This window comes from Pelecanus crispus, chromosome 2 (assembly GCF_030463565.1).
Source record: "Pelecanus crispus isolate bPelCri1 chromosome 2, bPelCri1.pri, whole genome shotgun sequence".
NCBI lineage: Eukaryota > Metazoa > Chordata > Aves > Pelecaniformes > Pelecanidae > Pelecanus > Pelecanus crispus.
This window is the reverse complement of record NC_134644.1, coordinates 5,377,160-5,401,982: the sequence shown is the minus strand read 5'-3', so window position 1 is coordinate 5,401,982 and position 24,823 is coordinate 5,377,160. Positions and strand designations below refer to the sequence as shown.

Genomic DNA, 24,823 nt, shown 5'->3' with positions numbered 1-24,823 from the left:
CAGCAGAAGAGAACTATGTAATAGGTACCACTATGCAAACTTCCCAGAGTCAGTTAGGCATCACCTGCAGGTACTGAAGTGTCTGAAAAGTGAAGGTTGGTGATACTCTGTGTCCAAAATTGGTACTACCAAAGTTGGCAAAGAACACTATTCGCTTTGATTAATTCACCACACAGTTCCATGACTACAAGGAAGTGGATGGAAAGACCAAGTTACTTCATGCTGGCACAAAACATTGCACATTTTGCAAACGCTGCACATCCAGTTCTCAACAGTTACAGGCACTGCTTTACATACAGGACATGAATCTTATGCTGGTGATACAACTCTCCTCCCAGTATGAAAAAAGACAGATCAGGCCCCATAATATTCTGGAGACTTCTCAGAGCACTAAAAATGACACTTCTCATTGTTTCAACTTAGCTCAGCTTTTTCCTCAACATTCATTCTTTCCCAAGCAAGTTCCTTGTACTCTGTATCAATCTGGAACGACATTATTTGGTTTGCTTTAAAGTCATACTGTTGATACCTTTAATTCTTCACTTTCAGGCCATCTTTGTCAATTTTACTTCTGGTTATAATTATTATTCTTTAATTTCCTGCAAAAGGGTGCATACTATAAATTAATACTATAGCCCATGCTTGTCTGTGCTTGTTTCCAAGCCATCAGACCCTTGTCCCAGAAAGCTGAAACTCCCCTTCCACTTCTGTGATTGCTGAGAAGGAATTTGGTCTAACCAAGAAGAAAAGGTGACCATGTTAACGATAAAGAAAACCTTTCCCTATATTTCACTTTTTTCTTTTTCTGAAGCTGACTATGAAGGTCTTCTCTTTAGTTCTAGAACTGAAGCTTTCAGAACCCAAATCTGATGGTTTCATAGAATCATAGAATCGTTTAGGTTGGAAAAGACCTTTAAGATCATCCAGTCCAACCATTAACCTAACATTACCAAGTCCACACTAAACCAATTAAGGGTAGACTAGACTAAACCATGTCCCGAAGTGCCATGTCTACCCGTTTTTTGAATGCTTCCAGGGATGGTGACTCTACCACCTCTCTGGGCAGCTTGTTCCAATCCTTGACTACTCTTTCCATGAAGAAATTTTTCCCAATATCCAACCTAAACCTCCCCTGGCGCAGCTTGAGCCCATTTCCTCTTGTCCTATCGCTAACTACTTGGGAGAAGAGACCAACACCCACCTCACTACAGCCTCCTTTCAGATAGTTATAGAGAGTGATAAGGTCTCCCCTCAGCCACATCAGCCACAGATTTATGTACCACCTTCCTTGGCAAAATACTGGCTCCAGGGATTCTGAAGAAACACCATCAGTTGGATCCAGACTGAAAATAACCAATAAAAGTGGGGCATGTGTAGGCTTTGGGGGTTTTTACTCTTTTTTTGTTTGTTTGGTTGTTTTTTTAGTCCAGATCAATCTGCAGAGCTTAGTGTGGTTCCCAAAGGACAAGATAAGCATGAATGAGGCACTGGGGAAACAAAAGATGGAAAGAAAGAGGTATGAGGAAAGCAAAGCAGTCTTCTTACCCCAGCATCATCCCCAAACAAATGATGCATCCAGCAAGGACATCAGCCAAGAAATTGAGGTGGAGTAAAATGCTCTAGGTGTTTCAAAGAGGATAAAGAGTTGGTGATGCTTCAGCACACATCAGATTTAGAGTTAAATACAAAGAACTGCACAAAGGACCATAAGACAGGATGCTGCTGTGATTCAGTAGCTGAATTTGCTTGCTCTTTAAATAGTTGCAGATTTCCTGTCATGCTGACATGGAAGATGGGCACTAAGACTGGTTGTTTACAGTGAGAATGCAAGAAGAGGATCTTTAGAAACCACAATGAGAAACAGAAGAAAAAAAGGTGTCTTTAAAGAGATTGATCATTTCCTTTGAACAAAGAGAGCAATAAGTTCAAGTAAAATATGTTTGAAAGTGCTCATTCACCTAGGAGAAGTGTTTAGTGCTCATCATTCACTTCCACTTAGATGACACTCTCCCATTTAGATACTTACTACCTTCTTTGGTAATAGTTTTTCTCTTATGAAAAGAAACACATTACTGAGAACTCATACATTACATTTCTTACACCGAGGCAGATTTATCCACAGTGCCATTTCCATTTCTACCACAGAATTAACCCCCCAAGAGCAAATTCAGTGTGCACTATTTAACCATCGGGTATTCAAGTGAGGACTGCTTAATGCATGTTCTGCTTGATACCAAACCATAAAATCTTAAACCCAAGTTTGCCATTAACAACTGTATTGTAGAAGGGGGGGCGGGGGGGAAATGAATGGGCAGACAAACTGCTTTGGACTTCAAAAAAGCCAAAGTGCATGAAAAGGTGTCTTAGATTTATAACACTTTTCAAAGCAACACAGCTTTGACTTCATCTGCCAAATAACAATGAGCTACTGGCTTATATATCAAATGTGGAAAAGGTGTTATTAGACTTGTTTTATTTGATAGATGAATTAAAACTTAACTTCTATACTTTTTTTTTTTTTTTTAAGTTAGGGCGAAACTTGATTGCCTTTGCAGAAGAGTGAATTTCAGTTTATGGCAATACAACCTTCATGTGCACGTTATGATTGGGGTACAGAAAAGCTACATAATACTGTTGAAAAGCATGTTAGCTTGACAATTTGAACGTACTTTTAATTTAATGTGCACAGGAAAAAATCGGCAGCGAAACATAAAACCTCTGCACAAACGAGCACCCAAATCCTGAAGCCTTTTCTGTAAGAAAAATAAGCAGTCACTTACAGTTTCCACTGGAAACGTTCATCTTGGCCCAGTGCCTCAAGAGAGTAAGTGCCATTCTATTAAGCTCTAACACTGTGTTTGTTTCCATTTTTGCTCCATGAATTTTATTTTAAAATACTGCAATAGGGAGACCCAGTCTATCTCTGCTCTATCATCTCCCTTTCACAGAGTAATGCAAAATGGCAAAGACCTTCTGGAAGACCTGCAGGTTTTCTGTCAGTACTGCATCTGCCACCCCTGAAGTCATATAATTCTATATGTGGGTCAGACCTTATCTCTAGACAAGATAGAAGGAGAGGAGTAAAGAAAAGGAACAAAGTTTTTTAAAAAGTAACAAAATGTGGTACAAAGATTGATAGTGCTAAGTTCTAATTAGCGGTTCTAACATCTCAGCCAGTCTGGCAAGGCTGTCTAATTAGCTGTCAGAAACTACACGTAAAGAATTCTTTGAGTTCCCCCTTTTGCTTGCATTGCAATGATGGCTCTAAAAGCCCATTCAAGCAGTCTTTCCATCTTCAAGCCAAGGTAAAACAGGCTTTCCTCATGTACTTTCTTTTATTCACAGAAGCAGTACAGACGTGGAACCTTCTTGGGTCATTACTAAAGATGGGTATGTCCAGAGGGTGATTTTGTCTATGCATCTTTCTCTGTTGACCAGAAATGGAACTGAGATGACAGGCTTAGATTAGTCATCATTCAGAGATGGCTAAAATTCAGTGAGATAAATCCCTCCTTATGTATATGGTCCAAACAAGAATTTGTTCTGGATATTGAGGTTCAGCAAGTACAATGCTACAGCTTTCTAGCATGGAGCCTAGAAGAATTCTAGAGTAATAAAATCTAAATGGAATTGTACCTTCTTTCAGGAAGGGCATGATATGGGAGGGTCACCTAGGGTGCATACATGAAGCAAGCCATACCTGCAGAAAAGAATTTAATAGTTCCCAAATCTGGACTTTGATCCCTCCATGATTTTAGCAGGAGTAGTGACAAATTAATAACCACAGAAGAACATTTTCAGTCTTCCGAATTAGATTCTTCTGAAGTGGCACCTGGAGTTTTTGTATAGCACTGACTTCAGTTACAGTAGCAGAAGCCTCAGTCAGAGACCCAGGCCCTCACTGTGCTGTAAGATGTACTCACATGAAATTGAAAACAGCACCTTGCCTAAGTTTCTATGAGCTAAGGTTATGAAGAAACAGTGTAAGAAGAAACTGGAAAATAGCATAACAAAAAAACTCAGTCATAGGTCACAGCTAATAACAAACACAGTTCCAGGACAGAGTTGCCAGTAACCTCCATCAAACCCACACAGCATGGAACAAACCTGCATTCCCACAGAAGCGATGACCACGTGGAGCACACCAAAGGAAGGATGGCTTTTATGTAAGTGCTCCTGACACTCCTGACGCAAAGCCAGGCTCAACCTATCCATAACAAAAAAGCAGATTAGGGAGTTCGCAGCTGAACTTTCATTTCACCTGCTGTAAATTACAAAGAGAAATTTGCTGCATAACAGTTCCCAAATGAAACATTAGTGAGTAAAAGACAACTTTACTGTCACTTACACAGTTCCAACATCCTGGAGTAGTTCCCATTAAAGATTTTTTAAAGGAAATCATTACCAAGAGTATTTTTCTTCTCAGCTATCTGATCTTAATTATATCATGTAAAATGAGATCATTCGATGCACCACCCTTTAACTCTTCTCTTAAAATAGAATCTAAATGTTTACGTAGATAGAAGATTCTTTTTGCAATTACACATGAAGTGTTTAGGATAAAATGTCTTTTCCTTTCCTATGCACAAGTATTCATCTTTGGATCAATCAACAGAAGAAGGTTAGCAGACTTCCTAGTGAGAGTACAACGTTAACTAAAATTTGTTCTCATTATTTTTGAAACATGGACATGCAACATACATCATGTAGCAGTTTCTTCTGATCATCATCTGTGAAATTCAGTTAATTGCTATAATTAGCTGTTACATGATTGTACATCCCGAATATGACAGAAAGAAACATTTAGCTTCACAGAACTATTTGGGATTTAGTTTAGTCTAAGAGAAGAATGTAGCTCATTATCTGTTTAAATAGATTTACAATGCAGTACACATATACTAATTACTTCAAGTGCCTCTGTTACCTCAGTATTGAAAATCAATTATGAAAACTATTCACAGGATGCTTCAGACTGCAGAGAATGCTACTTGATTACATGTGGCAACAGCCAGTTTACAAATCCTCCTTTAAATCTTTCTACCTTCTCCCTTTTTACCACTTACTTTCCACTTATACATTTTTCCATCCTGAAATACTGTTGTTCATGATCAGTCACAATAACTGATCTCAGAACTTAAACACTGAGTTACACATACATTTGTAGAAGGATTTTGTGAGCCATATAGTAGCACTAACACATCCTTAACTGTTGCAGCTTTCTAAACACTTCTTCATTCTGTAACCAGATGAAACATCTGGATCAACAGAAGTAAGCAGTTCATGCAGTTATACATCAGTGCTAGTTCCTGTAGCAACGTTCAGAGAGCCTTTAGGAGAGTACTACTTAGTTAAAGGGGAAAAAAAAATATGCTGAAGAGCAAGAGCTTCACCACCTGCCCTTTCCAATATCCTGTGAAACAGCAGTGTAAAAAGACAACTTCCCTTTTGATAACTGTGAGGGAAATGGATTCACAAATGCTGCTGAAACAGTGGAAACTGAATTCCCTCAAGATCTGTTGAATGGAGAGCAGTTAGTGAACAAAAGCCTGGAGGTGTCATGGTATATTTCCTTGAAAATCAGCTGATGGCACCAGACTGACTGAAAACTGAGCGCCTCACCTTTGGAGCTAAGTTAGAGAAGGTAGAAACATACATTCAGCTTTCACAGCCCTGAGGAATTTTAAGGACCATGTTAAAGAGGATGTGCTATCAGAAACTCCAGGAAAGTTTAAAAATATTTGTAGGGAATGACGATAATTACTACAGAACAGTGACATTGTTTCAACGAAAGAAGATCAATTTTGAAATCTTCTGAAGTAAGACAACCAACCTAGAACTTCAGGTAAAAATAACAAATCAGTTTAGTCTGGCGTCTATTTTGGGAAAGGATATGTGCTGCAGGCAGAGCGAATTTCTCCGTATGACTTCACTAAACTGTTATGAGATAAAAATGTCTTTCAGTCAGCACAATGAATCTTCATTGTTTTCTGAGACTGAACACCAGTTAGTGCATTTAGCTATAGACCACGTGTTTTTAAAACATTTACACCTGGCTTAAAATACAGCCAGAGATCACCAGAACCGCTCTATAAGAATCATGACTGTATGGAGCATTTACAGAGAAGCGATGGGAACGTAACCAAGCCGAACTGGGCAGTGACGCTGCAGTAGCATACCCAAGCATGGACGTCTCTGCCTTTTAGCCCTAGCTGGGCTAGAAGATCAGAAACTGATGGTTGTGCTGTTACAGCTTTGATGTTATCAGTACTAAGCCAAGCTACACTAGGTCCATCTGTAACAGTCAACAACTTCAATCACACCTCCGCAGAGCAGACCTATCTCTTTGCGTGGTTCTTCAGAGAAATAACTGATCTTCCGTATTCAAGGTAGGATATGCCACTAAAACTTAAGTCAACTTGGGTAGACTGTATAGAAATTTCAATCTGCAAATGCCATTCAAATGCCCCGGTTTATCTTTCTGGAAGCACTTCCCTAGGACAACAGCCTGTGCCCTGTAGCATTCAGTCCCCATAACCATATTTCCAAGCTTTACCAATTTTGAAAAAAAAAAAAAGTCAAAATTTTGCTGTATTTATTTCACATCCTCCTCTGGTCAGTTGACCTTGGCTGGCTGGCTGCCAGCTGTCCACCAGACTGCTCGCTCTCTGCCTCTCCTCGTCAGGACAGGGGGATAAAGTAAAATGAAAAACTCGTGGGCCAAGATAAAGGCAGTTTAATTAAAACAGAGCTGAAACTGGCTTTGTCCAACAGGGGGGTGGCCCCTGGCCTTTTGGCACAGAAGCCACTCCTGCAGCGCCCCTGCTATCAAAACCTTGCCAAGTAAATCCAGTACACCTCCTCTCTTTCCTCTCTCACACTTTCCAGCCTTCTAGAGACTCCTAGTAGTTGCCTGGGGCAGCACATATTTTCCAGAGTTTGTTTAGGGCCTACCAAAAAAAGATCTGGTCCCTAGGCAGCACAACAATGCAAGCAAAATGAAGGTAACTTTTACTATCAATGATGATCAATAATCTGGTCCATACAGGAAGAAGCAAACAAGAAAATACTGCAACAAACAAACAACACCATGACAACAAACCACAATATCACAACAAACAAAAAGAAACCTCTTGCCTGATCTTGCAAAAAAAAAAAAAAAAAGAAATCAATTCTTCTAAAACTGCAAAGCATCATTTATATTTGCATGCATTCATCAGATTCATCTAAGCATTCAGGACATTGCTAATACTGGAGCTGAAACCTACTTATTAAAAAATATTTTTGTGGATATATTAGCACTTCCAAAAGAGCACAGAAATGTCTCGAGATCTCTTTCCCTATCAATGATCTGACTCTTACTTAACTCTTTTATGCAAAGTTTCTCTTGCAAAGCTTCCTGCCAGACCCTTGTAGTCAAAGGCAGGTTTTTGTGAACTGTTGCTACCTAGCACTACTCCTTCATTACAAAATTATATGTATTATGTACAGCAAAATTGCATAATCTGTGTAATTAGCTCATCTCAGTCATTGCTGGCAATGGAAATAGCTGTGAAGGTTGAACGGAGGGGAAAGTTAATGACACCCATTCATGAATAAGGATTGCAACTGTAAAACTGACTGGCTCTAGCTGTCTGTCTTGTCCCAGAGCACAGAAAGCTTAGATGACCATTAACTAGAGGCACTCAAAAGACACTGATTTATAGCAAATACCTGCTGTAAACTGCAGCAAACCAGAAGCGGACTCGTAAACAGATTAGTGTCTGTGAGCTGGGGCATGGGATGAAGTTAGAGACGGTATCCTCAGCTTCTGTATTAGGCTATATCAGACCCACTGATGCATCAAAGCCCCACAATGCACAGTAAAAAACTAATCCTTCCCCATTCCTAGTTTTCTTTACTTTTCTCTTCTTTCCCCCTTTTCCTGAAAATAGCTTTTTTTCTTCTACTACTTACTCACTTAAGTATAAGCCCTGATTCTGCACTTTCTTTAACCTAGAGTTAAGCTACTGGTTTCCCTACCACTTCATTTCTTATGCCTGTAGCCTGCCCAGACCCCAGTGACACTGCATCACCCCCCCGCACTGCTCACAGGCAGACGAGTTGCAACTGCGTTCACGGGGCTGATATCCAACAGGCAATAAGCCTTCGGAGAATCAAAACACCCTTGCTTTGGTTTTAGCATGAAAAGGCAATGCAGAGCCTGATCAAAGGCTGTTTTCTTCTCCGATATTGTCTTTCTCACATTAGTGCCTGAGAGCTTGAATTCCTCTTCTTCATTTGTGCTACGATGTTGCGCGATGTATTTGAAGTGTATTTTCAGAAAAAAATATTTGAAAAACTAAACGCAGCCTATGGAAAATGAAGACAATCTCCACTGATAAAGCAGGACAGTTCAATAATTTATCTTCACTGGATCAAGGAATGAGGCAAAATCCACTGGATGGGGTATCTGACAACAGAGTATGTATTATACTAGCAAATGTAGCCTAGGAAACAACTCTGCATTGCAGAGAAGAGCACCGAATAGCTGAATAAATGTGATTTTGATAACTAAGCATTTCCTTTGGCACACAGAAAAATTGCAGGTGCTACAAACCAGCAGATCTGCATCAAGACAATAAGGCATGAAAGTAAAGAGATACAGATGAGCCGTGAAAACATATGGTTAAACACAGAAATATATTGGTAACTGTAGCGATCACTTACACAGATTAAATATCCAAGCTCATAGATATTTTTGCAACTCTGAAGATGTTAATTACAGTAACTTCAGTTTTCCCAGAACACACAAAGGGATGCTTTCCATTCAGTTCACGTTTCTGTGCTGAGAATAGAAGATTTTTATTGTTGAAAGAGAGTCCTGGAGACGATATTAAGATATTGAAATCCAACTGCCTGCTTAGCACTTTGTACATCTGAAAGTCTTTGTATGAAAACTCTTACAAAGGACTGCAGAACACAGATTCTGTCCTCAAAACTGCCCTGCTCAGCCCCAAAGAAATTAATGACACTGAGGAATAGAGGAATATTACCAGGGAACTTCTTGCACTCTAAAACAAAAAAGCAGAAGACAAGTCTTTATAGAGTTGGAAGGCTTCAGAGTTCCTGATTTATTGGAGTTACTTTACAAAGGGCAAGACCAAAGGACAGGAGACTGAAGCAGCTTGCCTGAGGTCAGTTGCAAGGTATGAAATACGTCGCCTTTACTGTCTATTCTGACAGTTCCAAGCTGCATTCAGCATAGAACTACCCTAGTCCTATCCCTTTCAAACTGGCACAACCACAAATGCTGTCTCTTGACTGCAGCAGGGTACCAGAACAACCCCACATGCTAGTGGTGTCCCAGAAGGACCAATGCAAGCTGTGGTCAGGCAAGTCTTTGCAGTCACACTGAAAGCTGCTCTTTCAAGGCAACGTAGTCAGAACCAAAGCGGCTCTAATGCGAGGTTGCGGTCCTGTCACATGCCTGCCCACCAACTCAGGGAACGAGAAAGCCAGAGGAGAGACAGCAAGATCATGAAGGAAACTAGTCTATGAACATCTCTTCCCATAGGAGCGTGGAAAGAGAGAAAGTACTTAGGCCAAACATGCTAAAAAAAAAGCTGCACATCACCTTTTCATTTACGAGACAGGTACATTGGCTCTGACATTTTCTTCTGTTGAGTTTTAATTTGCTCAGAGACTCTGGTGGCGCTGCTGTCGGTTAATTGCGTCTGTTATTCTATGCTGCCTGCCTTGGATGCAGTACAGCATGTATCACACTTATTCTTTATAACTGGTATTTAACCAACAATTCCCTTCTCTCACCTGCTGTTCTTTGGGATGGCAACTCAGATTTTTGCTTGTTGTCTCACAGCTGGTGGCCAGCTTGCACAGCACTCCAGTTCCTCCCCACAGATGCTTTCTGCAGGTCTCCTAATGTTTGCCCTATCCCCCTGTCAGTGTTCATGCACTGCATTCTTTGACAGCACTAACATCTGAGCCGTTCCTCACCTGTGTTCTCTTGTGCCATCTTTCCACCTAACCTTACAGCACTTTGTCCTAATTGTCTAGGAGCTGGTCGCTGCTTCTCACCTCTGGACAACCTGCCATGCTACACATGCCAGCTCTTACTCTTGCACAATAGCTTTTCTACATTTTAAATCACTTAACCCATTCACTAAAGTCTTCTGCAGGAACTCCACCCTCACCCATTCCCACAGCGACTCTTAACTCATGTTCTTCTCCAGGCACAAAGTCTCTGTCTCTCTGCTCACTTTCACCTCAACCAGTAACCTCCCTTTCCATTCCCAGTCTGCTTGGCTGATGCTCTGCTCTTCCTCCATCCTTTTTTCCTCATACTTCCACTCTTCCTGAAACCTTTTGTAATTGCAGAAGAGAAATAATTTAACAGTGGAAGCCAGTCAGTCTCAGTGAGATGAAAAATCTTTTAATTCTGAGAACTGTTCTACATATTTCCCAGATGGTCTCAGAAACAGTCATCTTTCAGGTGTGGTGGGGCTCCTGCATCAGACATTTAGCTCACTGCTTGGATGCAAGCTCCAGGCTTGTCAGAGGGACATCTGAACCAAGTCACTGGTGCTCTCTTCTGAGAGTTGAACAGAAGGTTTTTTCCTCTTACCCTGAGGTAGAAGAGGATGTGGATACCAAAGTCAGAGTTCAAGTTCCCAGCAAGCAACACTCAGGACCTAGACATTTGAAACTTCCAGCACTTAAACTGCTTAACTTCATCTCAAGGAAGCTATTTTTATCCGGTCCTTCTACCTTGAGCAGATAGCTTTTCTGAATGAGCCATCAATGAGTCATCGACATTTCAGGATTAAATCAAAGCAATTAGCCCTGCCTTTTCCAGCTGATTTTCATTAAGGTAACATGGCAACTAGACAAAGGTCAGTGCCCTGTGAGTCTCACTTGATTCCCCTAAAAGCAAGCAAAGGATGAACTAAAACAACTAAAATGGTGCAGAAAAATTACACATTAGACATCAATAGGTATACGGAATCAAAACAAAAGACTAAGACTACTCTCGCTCTGTTGTACATCAGGTAATACTAATTCTTCATATTCTGCTTATAGCTCAAGTATCCTAGAAAATAAAAAAAACCCCCACCACTAAGTGCCATGTCACAGGTGTCCATGAAGAACAACAGAATGATGATAGAGACCACTGAAAGATCCATTTGAAATTAGAGATATCCCAAAGCTATAGAAGTGCCGGTTAGAAGGAGCAGTAGAGTTCATCTAGTACAACTTGCAATATATCAAGTTGCCACACCATATTTTTTTTCACCAAGCAAAGCCAGGACTTCCTCAGCTCAGCACTCAAAATCAGTAGAAACGCTTCGTTTCTGGAAGGAACTGGTAAAACCTGAGTAAAGCTAGTCATGAACTTAAGGACTTGGACACGTAACTGACTTACCACAGTGAAATCAATTTCTTTCGCAGAGATTTCATAAGGTGAATTTTAGCTCAGGTTTACTAGAAGCTGGGTGCACACACACCCAATTTCCATACGGTCCCAGTGCATCAGTGACTCATTCACGTGTCTGGCCATTCACCGTACTTTCTGTGCCTAGTCAGGTTACTGTGGAGAATGGGAAATGGCACTGGGGTTTTGAGAGAGAGGCTAGAAGAGGTAACGCATTGCAGGCAGACAGGAGGCATGCAGTTATCTAACCAGTCAAGGAAGTGATGAAAAAATAACAACGCAAATTCTCTCAAGGCCCTGTGATTGGAATGAGTGTGGTCAGGTGTGCCACCTCTGCTGGTCCGTGTGCTGATGTAATCACCGTAACTCAGCCATGGATCTGCAGCTGAGATCTAACAGAATCAGTACAATACGAATCTCTAGGAAATACTTTACACACATTTGCTGAAAAATCCGACTATTACTTATCATATTTCTAGTTACAGGAGAACATTTACGTATTCCCCTGACATTATAAACTGAAACACGCTACTACGATGCCTGTGCTGTTGACACACTCGCCTCCCTGGTTCAGCTTGCAGATCCTTCTATTCCCCTCAGCATTCACTGAAGGAATAAAATAAAGTGCTTGTGTAAGAATAAAACTGCTCTTATTATTGTTGCCAGAATTTATTTTACAGGAGAAATGTGCAGTGAATACAGGAGAGATGAAGGGGTTAAGAAAAAGACAAGGCCAGGCAGAGAATGGGTTTGTAGGTGGATAGGGATAACAACTACAAGACAAGACCTTGGTGGTGATCTTTTAGCTCTCTCTCAAGAAAAAGAACAGCAGCAAAACTCAGCATCATACTGCTACATCCTCTCTCCCTTGGACTGGGCAATGCAATTCACCACCATAGCTGCATTTGGATCCATCCCTGTGCTTTTTGAGACTTAGGCTTTGAAACAGAAGGCAGATCCAAATAGTACTTTGTTCCCTCACTTCTCAAACAAAACAAACAAAAAAACCTTATTTTAGTGCTGCAAAGAAGGCTTCCTTAGTCACAGTCAGCTTTGGTGCAGTGCTGCCAGCTGACAGGTGGAAACGTTCATTTTTAGAGAGTCCTAACGAGAGGGAGACATTTGTTAAATATTGGCACAGTAATGGGGCAACTGGTTGAGTTTATACATGAGATTCATGTGAAGTGGGAAATTCAGAAGATCAGATTTGATGGCCAAAATGAAGCAAATGTGGATCTGTGGGAACCTGGCTTTCTTTAGTACAAAGTGTTGACAAGGAAGAATGAAGGGAGTTCATTCTACAGAGGTCTTGGGAGCTGCTGGCAGTGTTACCTGGCTCCCATGCCACTCAGAGGACAGGTGCACGACTGTGCAAATCCCTGCAACTTCCCATCCCAGATATCACCATCCACATCGTGAGGCAGGGAGCTCGCAGAACAGGAACATAAGCCCTTGAAGAACAGGGCTTCCCAAGTCAGGGGTCTCTCTCCCTCCCCCCACCCCTGCAGAGCTCCTGGGACAGAAGAAACTCCCACCAGGCAGGAGCCTGCTATGCACTTTCTCTATGGAAGCCCAACACCGCGAGGTCTCTCCGAAGTGCCCCTGCTTTTCATCACCTCCATCATCCCCTGCATTTTACCCTACTGTCTTGGAAAGGAATAGGGTGTCCCCAGTTTATGATACCTAGAAATCCATTTCCAGCAACTAAATACCTTCCTGTCCCCACTGGCTTCCAAGCAGAGCTCAGAGCATTTGGTTTGTCAAGTGTATTAAGATCAGCACAGAAACTAGGATCCTTGAAAATATCCTGTACCGGTTTTGGCTGGGATAGAGTTAATTTTCTTCATAGTAGCTAGTATAGGGTTATGTTTTGGATTTGTGCTGGAAACAGTGTTGATAACATGGATGTTTTTGTTCCTGCTGAGCAGTGCTTACACAGGGTCAAGGCCTTTTCTGCCTCTCACCCCACCCCACCAGCGAGCAGGCTGGGGGTGCACAAGAAGTTCGGAGGGGACACAGCTGGGACAGCTGACCCCAACTGACCCAAGGGATATCCCATGCCATATGATGTCATGCTCAGCATATAAAGCTGGGGGAAGAAGAAGGAAGGGGGGGATATTGGGAGTGATGGCGTTTGTCTTCTCAAGTCACCGTTACCCATGATGGAGCCCTGCTTTCCTGGAGATGGCTGAACACCTGCCTGCTGGTGGGAAGCAGCAAAAGAATTCCTTGTTTTGCTTTGCTTGCGTGCGTGGCTTTTGCTTTATCTAATGAATTGTCTTTGCCTCAACCCACGAGTTTTCTCAGTTTTACCCTTATGATTCTCTCCCCCATCCCACCCGGAGGGGGAGTGAGGGAGTGGCTGTGTGGGGCTTAGTTGCTGGCTGGGGTTAAACCACGACAACCCTCTGCTTCCAAACTCTGCATTAGCTGCTCTAGTTGAAAAGCAGCAATCAATGTGGCAAGCCTGGAGATTCTGCAGGAAGTAACGACTGTTCATTATGTACTTTGAAATACACAAATGCTGATGGGTCAGGTATTACTGGCATAATTCAGCAATAATTAAGTCAAAATTCTTAGCAGTGAGAAAAAGAATCACTAGGAGTTCACATCTAAGTTTAGTTAAAATGGTGATGATGCACTAGCAAAGTAATTTCCTAGTTTGTTTGTTTGATTCATTTCTGTGACACATTTTCTGTTTTCCAAATCTCTATTTGCTCCCTGGCTGACTTAGGAGGATAAGGAACTGCATTAATTCTTGTGTCACTGTGTGGTCAGTGCTTTCTAACCACCAGAGGTTTTGGACAATGCAACTGCATTGGGAATGGTTCGTTCTTCTTCCGTTTTCCCAGGGAAAACTCTTCTTGAGATCTGGAGAGTTTTTTTCGGTTTTGTTTTTTTTTTTTTAAACACTGAGTTTCTGTTCTTATCATTTGCTTCAGTGGATTGCTTCTCACTGCACAAGTCTCATATTGAGCAGCAGCTGGCCTTCTATTATTCCCAGCACTGCAGAGAAAGAAGTCAGCATAAAGCAATCCGAGGTTTATTGATTTTATGAATTTGTCCCAAGAGCTACCAATTACAAACTCCACGAATAACATCTGAGCAGAATGAAACTGCACTGAAAAAGGAAAGTATCTACTAAAAATCCATTCCCCTCCAATTTCCATGGGAAACCATATTTCTCATCACCTTCCCAAGCTACTAAGAGTGGCTATTCTAATCTGGATGTCAAGTCATAAGCAATGTTGAGGTCCAAAACTGAGTAAGAGTTTCCCTTTCACAGGACAGCAGACTGTGAGCAAAGTCTTGCATGACTTTCAGAGTCTGAGAACTTTACTGGGACCAGGACACAGCTTGAAGTGCTGTTCTTCCAAGCCACAGAAGTGGCAAAGATTCACCATTACATGAACAGCAAAGATACTTCCATGCCATTGAAGAACAGAGAGGAAAATAGAAAGAACCTAAATCCAGTCAATGGACTTACTGATCTTCAGAACAGTCTTCCCATGAGGAACAGGCAAGTTCAGCAGGCACAGCTGAGGAAGGTACTGTCTCACTGTTAATATACCTATTTGTTATTCTTGTTATGTGGGAGCATCTAGAGCATCTGTCAGGTACCTGAGAGTCCACAGGGAAAAATCTAACAGTACCTGCCAGGGGACAGCACTCGGGCAGGAGAGATCAGGTTGATATAATAGGAAGCAGCACAGCAATGAACATGGTGTGCACAGCAAGAAGGAATCCCTGTATCATCCAAATGCAGGTTCCTGTTGGCTTCTTAAGCTTCTGCAGTGGAGATGCTTCACCCCTGAATGGTTAGATTATGCTTTGCATAGCTCCACACCTTCTAACATAACACACACCTTCTTGGGAACAAAGCTTAGCACTTCGATTCCTTTAGCCTTTCAGAGCCGCCCTGGTGAAACCACCACCAACCACCTACCTTCAGCCAGTGACCTGCTCTCAAGCAAGTGCTCCAAAAGGCAAGGACAGCAGGGTTCCTTCCAGAACATCCTCCACCTCCTCCTCCACTGCGTCCTTGTCCCCAATTCACTTCAGTGAGTCTCTTTTATGACCCAGCAGGATGGGGAAGCTGCAGAAGCAGCACTGTCGGTAATTATAGCAGGACAAAGTCGAGGACCCCTATTCACACCAGTTTTCTTTCACCCCATCCATCATTTCCACCCCCAAGTGACTGAGTGCAGATGCCTGTGGACGCTTACTTTACCTGCACTTTAAGTGACACCCTGTGGCTGAGAGGTGGAATTACGGGTGACCATTCCTTCAGTGACACTCTCCCTAAAGTTTTGTGATAATAAACACAGAGGCTGAAACCCAGCGAGTCACAGACAGTCTCAAGCATCCAGCGAGAACAGCCTGATTCCACCTTCTGCAGCAGGGTTTCAGACCTCATCCTCCCGCAGCCTGGCTGGATGGAAAATGGGTCATAAGGCACAATAATACAAGAAATCCCACATCCACAAGAGTCCCCACACTAGATGTAGCTCAGTGGGATTTTTCCTCTCATTTTGACATTGTGAGATAAGGATTTCCTGCTTTGTCTCCCTTCGTAATGCATTTGATTCCTTCCCTTCCTCACCGTTCCTGAGCCATTCCCTCTTCCACTCCTCCCCTGGCCCCAGAATCACATGATTTTGCAATTCCTAACTTGTGGGAAGAAACTGAACCTCAGTCCATCTGTTTGCCAGCTGGTAGTTGCTGTCACCTTAGACAACAGCTCACTATCTGATGCAAGTGACAGAGAGGTGGATGGTGCAGCTTCCTCAGAGAGAGGGGCATGGAAGTCTCCAAAAATAATGTGGGCAACCCTGTGTTTGCTGACCCTTCTGAGGGTCACAAGGTTCCGAGCCCTCTCAGAGACCCGTCACCGCTCTCTCGCTGCGACAAGCCACTTTCCCCAGCAGTCCTGGGTGATGACCCCTCTGCCACGAGTTCAGGGTCACTATCCTGAAGGGCAAAGCAAGGGACTGGGCCTCCTGCTACTGCTGTCAGGTCTGATTGACGTTGGCAGAGTATCAGATGGGCTTGGTGCAGAATGGCAGCAGCAATTCCTGGCTCTGGGAAATGTGTGAAGTCTGCCTCAACAGTCAAGCCTACTTAAGATAATCTCAAACAGACACAACAGGATCATAGCAAAGTCACCTCATAACATAAGAAGTGAAGAACAAAAATACTTCAGCGTTTAATTAGCTGGAGAAAAGGTCCCTGAACATGACTGAAGTAACAGTAACAATCTTATTTTACTACATGCAATTAAATTCTGTTCTGTGCTTAATGAACAAATCACACGTATTGCAGGATGATAGTAGTGGCAGCAAGAAAGATGGGTTATTTTCATTCTTCCTTTTAAATATTGTTTTCAACATTCTTTTTCCACACTGCAAAATCAGAGCAATCTCTTACCACAAATTATGCTTCACAATGGAAAGAAAAAAAGAAGAAAAACTTGAGGAAAAAAAAGTAAAGCCTCTCCCATCTGTGCATGCACTGAAATCAAGAGCCTCCCACTGCTGTATTTGTGGAAGAATTCAACCTAAACTAGCAAGAGAAAATGAGCAAAGATGGTTGAAATCTTAATCTGGATATGGCGCTATTGGAGTCAAGCTGACCTAATCAACTGCAGATTTGATCTCAGAGAGGAGCTTTATGAGCTTAGAAATTATGTTTTATTCCCTCCCCCAGAATTCCAACTCTGGCCTTCTTTTTCCTCTGCCATGTTTGTTTCGTTTCTCATCTGTCTCCTTCCTTTAACATTCATGTACTCTTGACTCCCTAGCTGACAGATATTGTGTTGGTCACCCCAGGATGGCTAAAACATGGCTTCTGCAAGATTTCAGACTCTTTTTTTTTTTTTTTTTACAGCTCTTTTGTAGTGAGTCCATAATCAAAATTGGCTACAAAACTTCTCTTTTTACCCCAAATCTCCTTCTGTCTTTAAACAGTCCAGTGGAATAAAAGCCTTCTGGACATCTAACAAGATTACAGAAGAGGGATGAGGTCGGAGTGGTTCTAGGGCTTCGTAGTACTTTTCTGAGTCTGAAAACAGACATGCACTGCATAGCAAAAAGAGAAAGTGGTGCATTTGATCTTTGAAACTCTTCTTTCAGAAATGTGTTTTAAATATATAAAAAGCCCTTCAATCCGAACGGCAGTGCACCAGAACTGCTTAGCATCTCCTGCCTCTCAGGCTGGGATGCTTCTGTTCACCTTGTCCTTTTCCGCAGCCCACACCTCAGCTGCATCTCCTCACTGCATCCAGCTATACCTCTAGAAATCACCACTCATACTTACAAGGCTGTGTTGACAGGCATTTTATATCTCTCCTTCCAATAAAGATGAAAGGCCACCAGAGCATAAAGGGTCTCTGTCTTTTACAAAGGGACTTAGCTTTCAAAAATGCACCCTTTAGAAATCAAGCCAGAATAACCTCTGAGGAAAAAGTAAGTCATCTTAATGTGATCAACAGAAGTGCTCAAGACAATAAAATACACAAGATAAAACACAAGTGAAAATGTTAATTGAGCCTCTAGGCTAGCCACTTATAAAAGTGCACATTTCTGTAATTATCAGGACAGTTCCTACCCATATAGCATGAACAAGACCCCGTGACCAATGATTTCCAAGCAACGCTCATGTTTCATATGCAAGCTGAAGCCACCACTCCAGAAGAACTTTGAACAATAATTAATCAGAAAGAAAAGCAGCAGAGGTTAGATCTTGATAAAAGAATGGCTGTTTAACCTATGAAAATTAGCTCTTTTGGTCTTTTAAAAATTAAATCATCTCTTTAACCCTTTTCAAAAGACGGAGGATGCAAAACAGAAGAGCTCTTAATTCACTTCTTCACCCTTCCATCAGCACACAAAAGATTATTTGCCTCTGTTCAAGATAAGACAACAAAGAACTGCAGGAATTTTTCTTTCAGTGTGGAGTAAGCCATGTCAATAGGTACCACTGTGATACTTGTGCCAATGGCTTTCTCCCATGTCCATCCATGTGAACAACAGTCCAGCTGCTAAGTCACCAACCCTCTCCAAATGATTCTCAACAAGGCAGCTGGTTATAGGGCCACCAAGGAATCACAGAATCATAGAATATCTCAAGTTGGAAGGGACACATAAGAATCATTGAGTCCAACTCCCCGCTCCTCACAGGACTACCTAAAACTAAACCATATGACTAAGAGCATCGTCCAGATGCTCCTTGGACTCTGACAGGCTTGGTGCTGTGACCACTTCCCTGGGGAGCCCATTCCAGTGACCGACCGCCCTCTCAGTGAAGAACCTTTTCCCAATGTCCAATCTGAACTTCCCATGATGCAGGTTCATTCCATTTCCTTGTGTCCCGTTGCAGGTCACCAGAGAGAGATCAGCACCTCCCCCTCCACTGCCCCCCTTGAGGAACGTGTAGACCACGATGAGGGCACCCCTCAGCCTTCTCTTCTCCAAGCTGAACAACCCAAGTGACCTCAGCCACTTCGCAGAAGTCTTGTCCTTCAGGCCTTTCACCATCTTTGTCACCCTCCTCTGGACACACTCTAGTAGTTTAATGTCCTTATATTGAAGTGCCCAAAACTGTACACAGTACTCGAGGTGGGGTCACACCAGTGCAGTGTAGAGTGGGACAATCACCTCCCTCGACCAGCTAGCGACGCTGTGCTTGATGCACCCCAGGACACGGTGTGTACACCATGGTGTACATACCCTCAGAACAAGGAGTAGGCAAGGAGGGAGCAAATCCCCATCAGTGCAAGGTTAGCAGTGTTTATGTGCCTGTTTTCAGCAGCATAGTCTCTGGAGAAGATGAGGATGCTTTTTGCAATACCCAAAACACTCATCTGAAGTGGCTATCTCGGTCAAAGAGCTTTCCTATATTAAGAGAGCTGGGGGCGGGGGGATTTGCAGGGAGGGTGTTAGCGCTATAGAGACCTTTTGTTCCTGTTGATCACAAAAGCAGTCTGGCCTCCTAATGCCAATCCCCAGGTGTGGGTTCAGTTCAGCTCAACCCAGGGATGAATTCAGCTGCCTAAACACAGGCATTGTACCATTTCTCTAAGAGTATCTGCAACACCTATGTGGCCTGGAGGACAAAACACAAACCTACACAAGGCTTGGGACCTCTGAAACAGGAACTAGATACCAGGCAAGATACTCCTGGACATATCAAATGGCACTAATGCTTCTGCATGGGCTCCTGAACTGATCTATACATTTAGGCTGAGCTCAGTAATTCTCTAGGCTTCATCCCCTATATCAATTAGAGCTCCAATAACTTGTATTACAGCTTAGATACTTAAATTAGCTGTTGATATCTACATGGAAATACCTAGATTTGTGTGTCTTAATCTGCAAGCCGGTGCCCTTCCAATGCTTCCACCTCCTGCCTGCAACCAGTGCAAACCAAACTGACCAGCCCCTAATGGACAGGTCTCACCACAGGACACCTCTCCACTGCTCTGGCTGTTGTAGACAAACTCAAATCAGACAGCTAAGGCTACAAGAGTCAACACTTATTGTCCATCAGATGAACGTCTAATCCTGGATTTCCTCATTGCACAGGGCAATTTGTAGCGAAAGGAAAGAGCTAAAGTAGACATACTTTAGCCTGTAACAAGGTGTAAGTACTTACATGTATGATCACATTTTTGCAAGCAGCAAAAAGAGTCTCATTACTGCCCATTTGCTGAATTAATCAAGCTTCAGGATATCCTAATAAGTGAATTAATCTGTTTCCTAAAACAAGAATAAAAGCTTCACACTGTCAAAGTACAAACACATCTAGAGGGCAGCAATGATATTGTCATCTTTAGCTAAATATAGAACGCAAGCAGAGACAAGTGCACAGCCACACACTGCACCAACACATATATTCTTCCTTTTTTTTTTCTTTTTTTCCACTTTGAGAATAATACATAAGCTTTGCTGCAAAATTGAGAAGTTGTATGTGGGTGGCACCATTTACAGATCCTTGGTCAAAGAACATTTTGCCTATATTCACAAATCATACTACAGGGTAACCAGATCTTGATTTGTCAGCATGACTTTATTTCCCAAATAAGGAGGGAGAAAAGAAATCACTAAAGTAACAAAGTGTCAGAGATGAAAAATACTCACAGACTGACAGACTTTGTTTTATGAATCCAGCTGAAACTTACCTGAGTCACTCAGCAGTTCCCAAGAGACAAACAGAAACATAGACACATGCACAAAATCACCACGGGAATTTTTTGCAGTTAGAATGGAAATATTTTATGCAAACAGTTTATTCTATAGTGGCAAACAGGAGGGGATTTTTTGTGCACCAGTTCTTGTTCTTAAGTTTTTTGACTCAAACACCCTTTCATTAAATTTGCTGGAATATTGCAGGGTTTGATAGCATTCCCCATCCGAGCACTCAGAGGTTCTGAGTTAGACAGGGTGACAATCAGAACATGATAGCTGACAAGATGGATACCAAGCCAGGGTAGGTCCATCCACAGCCTTTGATGGGCTGATCTGTGGAGTGACCTACTTGTCACATTTTGTCTTGAATTCCATATACTACGTGCACAGAGACTACAATAAAGCGTAGAAATAGCTCCATGAATACCAGAACTTGGGCAGCCTGGTTTGCCATGGATCAGTGTCTTGTGCTTGACTGAGTCTGGTATTTTCACACAGTTCGGGAACTTTGAAGTCTGAATTTTCTAGTATCTACAATGCAAAAGCTTTTGTTTACGGGGAATGCTACTGGGTTCATTCCCTCTAGCTGATGAGCTACTTTTATGAAACTGGTAGGAACTTGGAATCTTTGAGATCTTCATTTCTTAAAAAAAAAAAAATACTGAAATTGATCCAAAATTTTTGTACACATTAGAATGAGAAATATACTCAAACCAAACTAAAGATATACTATAGTTCCTAAAAGGTGGCAGCTCACAAACACGGGATGCATGACAGTATAATAAATACCTAAGTTATGTCCTAGAACTGGATAAGCCCTTAGTAAAAGAAAGGCATTGAACAGTGCTTTTTCCAAACTTGTCTGATTTTGCTCTCTAAAACAATTCAGCACAATATTACACACCATCATTTCTCCATTTGCCTCATTAAAATGCAAAACAAGACAGGACAAAAATACACTATGTGTCCCAGGCAGACATCTTATGTTGATCCAAGCCACCTCCCAATCAAACCTTCACTTTGCAGCTGGATTATTCACCTCTGAAATTTGCAAGATCTATTTCCCTTTTTTTACCAGTTGTCTGTGCTTATTTTATCATCTGCACAAGGTGCACAGTCTAGGTTTTTAGCACATTGAGTCCCACCACAAACGGCCCTCTAGTCAGCCCACAAACTAACTTGGTGAAATCATGCAAGTAAAAGTAGTCAGACTGTGCCAGTATTTGGCCTTCCCAAACTCTGGACATGTTCTGCATGTACTAGTTGCCACATCTTTCAAATCACAGAAGAGATTGCATTTCTGTATTCAAATCTTAACCTGCTGTCCTACTGTTTTCCCAAGCCTTAATCACCTACTATCTCCCAAGAAGCTACTGATTGTACAAGTTGACTCAAATCTCAGTATAGTTCTTGCCTTCCTTTTCTGCATCACAACTTGGAGGAACACACGTGGAAGAGTATAAGATCAACTGAAAGCCACCTACAGTGGTTAAAGTGTACTTTAGTTCTCTATTGCAAGCTGCATACGCTACCACATCTGGGCACCAGTATGCACTACCAATCATTCCTGCAGACATACATTTTCTCAACATGACTATTCACACTTTCTGTTGAAAGGAGAAAAATGTCCATTTCCCCAGACTATGACAAAATAACGTATTTATAGCATTTATATATATATATATATTAGTATATATAGCATTTCAATAACGTATTTTCATCAGTCTTTAATTTAATTAACATGCCATTGTTTTAAGAGCAATGAATTTAAGAAAATTTGTTAGTACTGTAATACAAGCATTAGCCACCATTGAGAAGGAGAGGAGCAGGGAAGAACTTTAAATCAGGTCATTGGTGAACTACTGAAAGCATTAACAGAGTTTATCAACATAAAATGAGGCATTCAAGATTTTTTTTCTTCTATGCACAGGAAAAGCATTTAAATTCTCTCCACTGCATTTACGATATAAGTAAGGAATCATCCATAATGCATTTCTTTTTTTTTTTTTTTTCCCTTCCTTCTTCCCTTTTGGAGAAACAAAAATAAGGCAGTGGAAATACTGACATCCTCCACCAAGAAAAGGAAATGGAAAAAAAAAAAACCCCTACTTCTCTGAGGTACCTTTTCTATGGCTGTTCTTTTAGGGTCCATTCTGATACGCTTGCTCTTGTCTGAGCTGCCTTAATTCTCAGAAATTTTCTTCTGATCTCAACTGGGACTGTAAAGGTAGTGGACTATCTGGTATAATCAAAGACAGCATAACCCAGCCTTTTGCATATTCCCACCTATTTTATTGCAAAGAGCACAGGTCAGAGAATATAGGGTTTGAGGATGATCTGCAGTTCTCTCTCCTTACTCTGCTCAAAGTCAAGGATGACAGAATCTGATCCCTAAGAACAAATCTGGAAGAGGGTTTTGTTTTGCATAGCAAACACACAGAACTTTTGATCCTTGACACCTAGAGCTGGGGAAAGATTAAATTCACTTTCAACAAGTTAAAAAATAGGACCTATGATGAAAGGGTCATTCTTTTACATGACTTATTGAGAATGCTAGACACACAACAATAACACTACCTGAAAATTAGACTACTAACACCCGAGCAACAGTTCAGAGTGAAACGTGGAATGAAATGTCCCCACAGTCAAAAGCACACCGAGTAGCCTGAAAAAATAAGTGACAAACAAGTGGGTACACATATTTGGAAATAATATGTTAAAAACTCTTCATGAAAGGTCCAAACAGTATTGACAGATAAGGAAAAGGAAATGAGTGCCTGGGTCCGACAGCCTGAATAATAAATTTTTAGTGAGTCATCATGATTGTTTACCTCTAAGACTAAAGCATCAGTTCCAAGAGATTTCTAAGGAGCCCCCATACTCCCCTGCTTTGAATATTGTATTAATATCCTCTACTGTTTCCCTTGCAGTAATGATGCAGCCACCCCAGCCTCATAAGCCAGCTGCTGATGAAGTTACTAAACAGATTCCAGACCCCAGCCTTCTGCTTGTTAGATACAACTTCCAGCCTGGTTTGTCCCCCTGTTCACACATACAGCCTCTCAAAGGGAGAGTCCTTTCAAAATACAGTTCTTAGGTGTTAAGACTAAGTACTTCACAAGCATCTTTAATTATCTAAATGGCTGAAGCACTGCTACATTCAGCTACACATATCTACACAAGAACAAACACACAAACCACAGTATACCCTCCCTGAATTGCAGAGGGTATTTTTGCCCAGATCTACCTAAATACACTTAAGTAAAGAAAAATTGCTGTCCAAAAGTCTGCGCTTTTGAGAAATCTGCATCATTCCAGGCAGGAATTTTGAATATACAGCCTGGAATGTGGAGGAAATGTTGATTCCCAGGCAAACACTTTTTTTCTTTCTTTTTTTTTTAATGGAAAATACATTTTGGGTCTCCCCAGGTGCCTTCTCAACACCAGATCTGTGGGAGAAGGAAACAAGTTTGTACTTACTCGTGGTGTTGTATTTGATCCCATTGAAGAACTCCGGGCAGGGTCTCTCTACTAGTTCCCCCGCGGAGGTTCTGGGCCAGCAGGTCCCGATCTGATCAGTTGTGGCATTGCAGTACGGACCTTTTGCATTAAAAAAGGAGACAGAAAGGGAAAAAGAAGCAGTTGAGAAAGCACAAAAGCGACGCACTTTGCATCACAAAGCAAACCGAATCTTAGCACTTATAAAGCTTTTCCAAGCCCTGCGCTAGGTAACGTTTCCTACCATCAAAGCGCAGGAAAGGGATAGAGGAACTCTCTAAAAAAGTCTCTTGTAAACGATCCAGGAGGCTGCAGTTGACATCAAATTCTTCTAAGATGAACTGAGATATGGTCACATCCATTATTGCCCCCGGGACTGCTGGACTGGATCAGGCTCCTTCCCCCTCTTCTGGGTTTTTTTTTTTTGTCCCCTCTCCTTTCTTCCTTTCTGGAAACAAATGAACATCAAGCTGCGGACACCCTGCAATCTCGTGTGTGTGAGCCTCTCTTCCTCCCAGCGCGCTGACAACTTGGCTGAGAGTCTGCGTCTGGCTGTGCAGTTCAATCCTCCAAGCTCTTCTTTGCTTTAAAACAGCAGCTCAGGAACCAATGGGATCACACTGAGCCCAGAGTAAGGGGCTTGCGTCTCTTCGCCAGCTTCCCTGGTCTAGCAGCTCTCCAATGCCGCCTCACATTGCCAGACTGTTGTACT

The 24,823-nt window shown here is 41.9% G+C and overlaps 1 protein-coding gene across 1 annotated transcript in view; it reads right to left on the bottom strand.

The window, feature by feature from the left end:
- CRHR2 (corticotropin releasing hormone receptor 2) overlaps positions 1-24,473 on the bottom strand; it is a 112,465-nt gene extending 87,992 nt beyond the window's left edge. The window contains exons 1-2 of the mRNA XM_075705405.1: positions 24,356-24,473; positions 24,094-24,213 (exon numbers count right to left, since the gene is read on the bottom strand). Coding sequence (XP_075561520.1) covers positions 24,094-24,213; positions 24,356-24,473 — 238 coding nt within the window. The remainder of the gene's footprint in view (positions 1-24,093; positions 24,214-24,355) is intronic.
- Positions 24,474-24,823: the final 350 nt, after the last annotated feature.